General features: G+C 39.0%; 1 protein-coding gene across 1 annotated transcript in view; it reads left to right on the forward strand.

Annotated features, from left to right (window-relative positions):
- SUSD5 (sushi domain containing 5) overlaps positions 1-4,442 on the forward strand; it is a 44,954-nt gene extending 40,512 nt beyond the window's left edge. Inside the window, exon 5 of the mRNA XM_031590393.2 lies at positions 767-4,442. Coding sequence (XP_031446253.2) covers positions 767-2,049 — 1,283 coding nt within the window. The 3' untranslated portion in view covers positions 2,050-4,442. The remainder of the gene's footprint in view (positions 1-766) is intronic.
- Positions 4,443-7,571: the final 3,129 nt, after the last annotated feature.

Here is a 7,571-nt window from a genome sequence, read left to right on the forward strand (position 1 = left end):
GGGGAATATTTCTAAATCAGGCTCCAACTTTGTGATGAATCCACCCCTCTGTTGCACTGTGGTTTTTTCTCTTGCTCTTCGTATTTTATTTTTATTTTGTAATATTCACATTCATAAAATAGTAGAAGGAGATGGCATGATCTAGATATCTAGCAATTAGGCTTGAAGAGTTGGAGCCAGACTTCTCTACCCTTGCAGTTGAGGGTGCAAGCTTGCTTTTTTTCAGATGAGGGCAAGCAGAATGCAGTGTCAGCTTCGGTGAGGGTATCTTCCCCAGGCAGCTCTGAACAGCTCCTATGGGATAAAAACTACCACTCAGTTCCCTTGGCTCCAGATATCCTCTCACCACAACACCAAAGTCATTTCAGAAAGATACTGTAATGATAAAAAAAAAAAAAAAAAGAATGCAAAGAACTGAGTATAAACCTTCTGGGTCAAAAGGGATGAAGTTGCTGTGAAACTTACACAGTTTTCAGGACCTTCTTAAAGATAAAAATGTAAGTTATTTGGATTTCTATGCATTTTTAAATCTGGAAAGGTAAGACTTTAGCAGTTAGTATTGACACCTGTTCTGTTTTCTTTAAAAGTTTATCTTGAGCATCAAGTTTATGGTGGAGCACCCCTTTTCAAATAAGCAACAACACAATAAAAAATACTGTCTGAAAATCATACCTCGCTGCATCTTTCTTCTTGCTATTGTAACAAATAAGTCCAGCACTTTTCTGGAAAAATTAAATGTTGGCTTCTTTATTTTTAACTTTTCTAGATGAAACTGAGGCACATATTGACTATGAAGATAATTTTCCTGATGACAGATCAATACCTGTTGCTGAGAATGAACATGCCAACGGCAAAGAGGAAATCGAGCAGGAACAAGAACAGCTTTCTTTCAGTAAAAAGTCAGAGGAAGGAAGAACTGGAAATACTAAAGGGGTTACTCAGGACATAGATACTTCTGAAAACGGAAGCAGGGCGCCAACTGAATCCCCCGTTTCACTCCTAAGCCAAAAGAACTTGTTTTGGTTTCCATCAGAGGCTTTCAGTGAGCCTGAATCAGAGAAAGAGACAGATGATTCCACTAATGCACAGTTTTCTGAGGGTGATAATCACATCGGAGTCAAGACAGTCTATGACGAACCCGGTTCCAAAATGTTTTATGACAGTGAGGATTTCCCCATTGGGCCCATTCTCACAGCTAATGATACAAAGGAAGAGATGGATACAGTTCCTATTACTGATGAGTCATGGTTAGATGGCTATCCAGTAACACAAGAAGTGGTAGAGGATGATGAAGAGGAGGGGGATAAAGTTGATGGATCGATGGGAACAGAGGAAGACATTGTCCTCACAACTGACCAACCAAATCACGTTGAAGTCAGAAAATTGGGCAGTGGTAGCCCTGCTCCAGAGGAAGGTTTAACACAGATTGTGGCGGCCACAACGAGTATAGATGATGAGAGGGTCAAAGAGACATCAGTACCACTGACATCAGTGAGCAGTCTGGAGGACTTAAGTGTGAGCAGGGGTTATGATGATGCTGCATGGGACCACCCAACTACAGCTCTGGAAACTGTGACTCAGGAGCCCAGCACAACAGTGCTGTTGGATACAACCAGCTTAAGAACTTCCGTGTCTGAAACCTCTGTGATGGCCAGCCCCTTCGATCACACTACTGAGGAAGAAGAAAGAGGAACAACAGCCTACCCAGCACAAGTAGCAACCACTGCGCCTGCTCCAGATATCCGTACTGGCACATCATCCCCAGAATTAGATGAGCAAGAAAATCTAACCCAGGGCCTTGGAGAAAAGCCAGTCCCCACTTCTGAACCTTGTGAGGGAGAGGATTGTCCCAAGTCAAGTAAAGGTGCTGTCATAGCAGTAATTGTGATTCTCCTGTGCTTGTTACTGGCTGCAGCTGTGCTGGCTGTGTGGTTTTTCAAAAAACGGCAGCAGAAAAATTCTGTCTATAAACTGAATGGAAGGTGTCAGCCCCGGCATCACTGTTACCACCACTACCACCACCAACATATCGAAATGCAGAAAGTCTAACCAAGGGTCTTCTGGGAGAAAAGCTAGATACCAGAAGAAAGTATTGATGCTAGAAGGATCACATGACTCATGGATACTAAAATCCAGCAGTGCAGAAAGCAGAAGATGACAAAATGCTAAAAGAACACAGAAGACAGACGAGATTTCATCTGTTTGAAATTGCAGTTTAGCATATCTGACCTTTCAGAATTGAAGAATCTGTATGTTTTTATCAAAAGGTCTTTTGGAGACATCAGCAGGACACAGTGTGCTTGCTAGGACATCTACAGTTTGTTCTGCTTTTACATTTTGCTCCTATTAATAATAAATTAATTGATTAATTTCCGTGCTACCTGATTATAATCTAATGGCAGGGCTGGTCGGGCCTTCTTGGATTGGATTTCTCTCAGTGGAACAGGGAAGGGAGGAGGGGAAAAGGATGTTTTTGGAGTAACTGCACATTTGGTGTTTGTTCCTTTTTTGAGAACCTGACCAAGCTGGTCAGGATAAACCACCATAACAAATTATTACCTGACGTGTCTTAAAAAGCAAAACTATTTGCTACCATACTTTAATGGATAGTATTGCAATGATTACTAAGGTACTTTTCTTCAATGTTATGAATTTAACAAGCCAAAAACCGTTAAGGTATTTTTATGGAAGGTGCTCTTTTAGCCTTAGTGAAGAAGTGCCATTCTTATACTAATCTTTTTATAGAAACGATGATGCCTCCCTGGAATTCAGAGAATACTGTATGGGCCGTTCTTCCTTTAATATCAGCAGAAGAGGACTCAGAGCACTGATTTCAGATGTTACGATGAATAGCCTCGTATTACAGAGCAGATGGTGATGAAGCACTTTGCAGGGGAACCCAACCTGAAGTCAGTCACTTTTCTGAATACGATAGTGACTGACCAAGATACTGAATTTCAATTCAAAGCCAGCAGTACCACTGGCAGTCGAAGCCATGTTTCATATTTCTGCCATATGAACTCTGTGCAATGACTGATTTTCACCATTCTGCTTTTTCATCAGCTGAAGAGGTGTCTGGAGGGGACAAAGGCTGGCAATGGGAGATGGGTATTCATACGGAATGCTGCTTAAAGGGAAAGTGAACTTAGGGAAGGGAGAAATTACATCCAGTTGATAAAATGCAAAAACTTGACTCTTAAACTGGATGTTAGTATACAAACACAGAGGTCTTTTTTCAACAGCATGTTTCATTTCAAATGGTTTTGAAAACGACCATGGAAGGAGAGGAAAGTGTTTTCTAGAACCCCTTAAAACAGTTCTAATGTGTTTACTATGAAGTACTTCCTTACCTTTCTGAATGAACAGGAAAAAGCCTAGCAAGTGTGAATAATCTCCAGGTCCTAAGTGAATGCATCCGCCGCTCTACTGCACAACCCTAGCCAAAACACTCAGCAAGCTGAACACAGCGAAGTGCTGGAGTAAGGAGAGGTGACTTGGCGGAGTTCATTCACACTCGTGATCTGTTTTGAGTCACAGTGGTAACCGTCTCTAACTCCATGGCAGGTAGACTTTGTGAAGTGGAATGCAGCATTTGGCCTGTCGCAAATATAGCCGTCGTTCCCAAAGATTTTTAAAAGAACAGATAGATGGTATCTTGGAGAATTTGACCTCAGAGTGGTAAGAATCTAATTGCCTGGCAAAAGCCACAGGAAACAAAGAAGAGCAGACACTGTACAGATTTGTAAATACTGTGTTCTCTGACATATGCATGACTTTGTGCTTTTAATGCATTCTAGAATATGAAATAACCTAGAATTTCTGTTGTAAACTATTTTTTTAATGCAGCAGTGTTTTTTTTTAAAAAAAAAAAACAATGAATTTAGCACTAAGGAACTTTATGGAGACTTAATTTGACTAAAATGTACCATGTGTAATCTTGTGGAAATGTGCTGAAAAATAAACACAGGAACATCCATTAAAATATTGTTTAACTGAATGGTACAAGTACGTGTTGCAGTTCTGTGAAGCATCATTCAAAATGAAAAGGCAATAGTGTTTGGCTCAGGAACTGGACTGTAAAAATGAGACTCAAAATATAATTACAAACATAAACTGCACAGGGATATTATTTGAGACATAGAAATCACTTGTTCACGAAGCAGAAAAAAGTGTACATTAACATAGTGCTTTGGAGGTATTTAAATAAAAGTCAAGTTAGAGAAAAGGGAAAGAAAATGGTTGTGTGTGTTCTTGTGTGAATCATCCAGTTTTCCCAGACGTTTCTGAAGATAAGTCTGTCGCTCGGGTAGTTCTTGTAGAAGACATTCTGATATTAAAAACTTAGCTGAAAAGCATTCAGTTCTGCTCAGAAAAGCACCTACTCCTCTCCAGCAGCATCTGCTTGTACTCACAGTTTTTATTTGACCAGAATGATGCATGGAGCTTGGGAAAACGAGCAAAAAGAGGGATGAATGGTCCATGAATGATACATGGGATTTTTGTGTGTGTAACTTGGCTTATCGGTGACAGAAGAGATGGGAAAAAACACAACAATACAGCATGGTAAATACAAAATCAGAAGATGGTAATGCCAAAATACAGGTGTGAATTGCCCTGTACAGGTAGTTAGGGCTAAAAGTGCTGGGTGTTGGTTGGAGTTAAGAAGGGAAGAATCGCAGGGGGAAATATCAGATGTGATTTTTCTGTAGATATCTCCTTGTTAGGGGATGGATGTGTTATCCTATGATGAAAAGCATGTATTATTCTCTTATAGGGAAGCCACATGTTACAATAGCTGCCCAGAGTCAACTTGCAGGCATTAAGACTATTATTTTCTACCTTTCTCAGGCAGCATTATGGGGTTCAAGCCCTTGAAACCAACGGATGTTTGCTCCCCTTTATACAGAAACATCAGAATCACAAATTATTGCTGTTCAGTATTTCGACCTGAAGCCCTTTTCTTTGCTCCGTGGTTGTGTTTGCATTTGCCAGCTAGGTGATAAGATGTGGTTTATTGCATATTATACTTCAAAAGTTATTATGTTGAGGATTTGCTGCCGCAGGCATAAAGACAGCACAGATTGATTTTTTTCTCCAGTGAAAATAATTCACGTTTTTTTAATATCTTAACACTACAAATTACTGGATATATAACACAGTACTAGCTGTGAAATATCATCACGTATAGCCATGAATGACCGTTTTAAAAATTAGCCATAGCAAGAAATTTGGTAGTTGTAAGACATATCAGACTACAAGGTTGTCAGCAGTTCAGGATGATACACAAATGCTTAATGCCTTTTCAGATAAGTGCTAATAAGAAAGGGATAAAGGCAGAAAGCCCCGTTTTTCTTTGTAAAGTTAGTAGTCACATAATGCTGCAGCTCTGACTCCTGTATTTCCATCTGAAAGTAAAGAAGTGCCATTACTTTGCAGAAGTAATCAGTAAAAGAGCATTTTTGTTACTTCATGCTGCTTAAAAGGTCTGCCCAAAAGCTACATCAAAGGGAAGAAAAAGTTAAAAATAATCAAAGAAAACTTAGTTTTTTTCTACCAACAAAAAAGTTAGCATTTATAAACTTTAAAAAAAAAGAAAAAGGCAGAACTCTCCACAGAATTCAGTTTCCATATATCATCAGTTCTGTAAGGAGAGAGAAGAGAGGTGGGAGGAGAGATGGGTGTCTAAACCACAGAATATTTCCTTGCCAAAAATAAATAAATAAAAAGCTATCTATTTATTCTAATATTTTTTTTTCTGAGCACTGAAGAGGACTTAAGATACAAAACGTTGGTTTGCTGGGGTGTGCAACCCAACTTACTTTGGCTATTTCTTACTCAACTTCTTTATTTTTTGTATAGCTTAAACTCTCCACACTGGGTCATTCAAGTCTTGAGTCACCAGAAAAAAGAAGTTGCTGTTTAAAGTATGGCAGACAACCAAAAGTTCAGACAGCTGCAATGAAGGATTAGTTGTGGGTTTTTCTCACTGCCTTGCTACAAACTGCATCACAGCTCTATGTTCAAACATTATTAAATGGGAATGTTTTCTCTGGCACCAACTACTTCTCCCCACAGTTTAAGTATTGATTTTTTTTAACTGAAGTAGCTTTGGTTTACAGCTCACATTAGAACTTAAAAACATATTTCCATAGTAGCTGGCATATGCAGGCAACTGTTTATTCTCAGTACCAGCCATAATAAACACTTGTATACTTTTATAATCCAACAAATCTTTGTCTAATCACAACTTCGTTTTCGGAGCTGTAAAATTTGCATGCTATTTAAACCATTTTTAAGGAAGACTCTTTAGAAAAGGAAAGACTTTCTTAGCCTGCCTTCGCTGTCGGTACAGACCAATAATTAACAGTAAAGAATGTGGTGAGATAGGATAGGTATATATTGCAACAATATATTGAGAAAAACCTTTGTAAAGCAGGACATGCTAATTGATTTTCAGAGGAATAGGTTGTTTTTTAGAGACAAACCTTTAATGCAATCTAGAACTCATTCTGGTATGTGTGGGAAAAAAAAGGCAAATCCTTAGTTGGATAAGATGGGTTTTTCACTTGAACTGAGGACAGCATCCAACTAACTTTTATCTTTTAGTATTCTGAAGTGGTAAAGCTCTAGAAAATGGAACAGTTTGAATTCTCTTTTGGCACATGCACTGTCAACAGAATTAATGAAGTTCTGCTTGCAGAATCATTACTGTGAATGCAAGAGCCCAGCACGGTATTTGAATTCCTGTGGAATTTGTCAAAATTGAACATCCTAAAGGTATTTTGTTATTTGATGCTGGCTTTTGGGAGTTACCAAGACACAGTGAGTACGGAGTCTGTGATGCTGTCTTCTGGGAACACAACTGAGCTAGACTTGAGTAAAATCACTACTGATGTTTTTCATTTTAATACTGATATTTATGATGATGAACTAGTAAGGATCCAGTAAGATATGCAGAATTAGTATCAGTAAAATCAGGGATTAATTTGAAAAATATTACACACGAGCACAGTCTGTCAGATACAGTGATTTCCAATATGTAACTTTCTTCCCTTGCCCAAGCTTTTGTTTTTCTACACAGAAATTGTCCTGAGAGCCAGCAGACTAGTTCATTGCATAACCAAATATCTACTTGAGTGCACCAACAGGTGTGACTTGAATGAATTTCAAACTTCCAAGAATTTCCCCATCGTGCAGGACCCCATTCAGCAGAGGATGAAGTACAGGACTGTGTACAGGCTCTTGTGCTGGCTGTCTGCCACTAGATGCATTTCATCCACCAGTCACCTATAACTGTTGTCTGAATTACATGATTACATGCTCAATACATGGCAAAATTATTACAGACTTGATTGTGGGCAGCAAAGGAGAATCAAAGGCCAAGAGCAGCTATAGAAACAGCTAACTTTGTTATCACAGATGTGAGAAATTATCAAAAAAAGTAAGGCTACTGCTCCACAACAAGCAATACTACCAGTGAAGGTGATACGAATTTCACCTCCAGGGTCACCGGACACATAGTACCAGTGCTGCATCCAGTCACAAAAACATGATGGCTTCAACAGAACGGT

Source organism: Phasianus colchicus, chromosome 6 (genome assembly GCF_987193195.1).
Source record: "Phasianus colchicus chromosome 6, bPhaCol1.hap1.1, whole genome shotgun sequence".
In the NCBI taxonomy this organism is placed as follows: Eukaryota; Metazoa; Chordata; class Aves; order Galliformes; family Phasianidae; genus Phasianus; species Phasianus colchicus.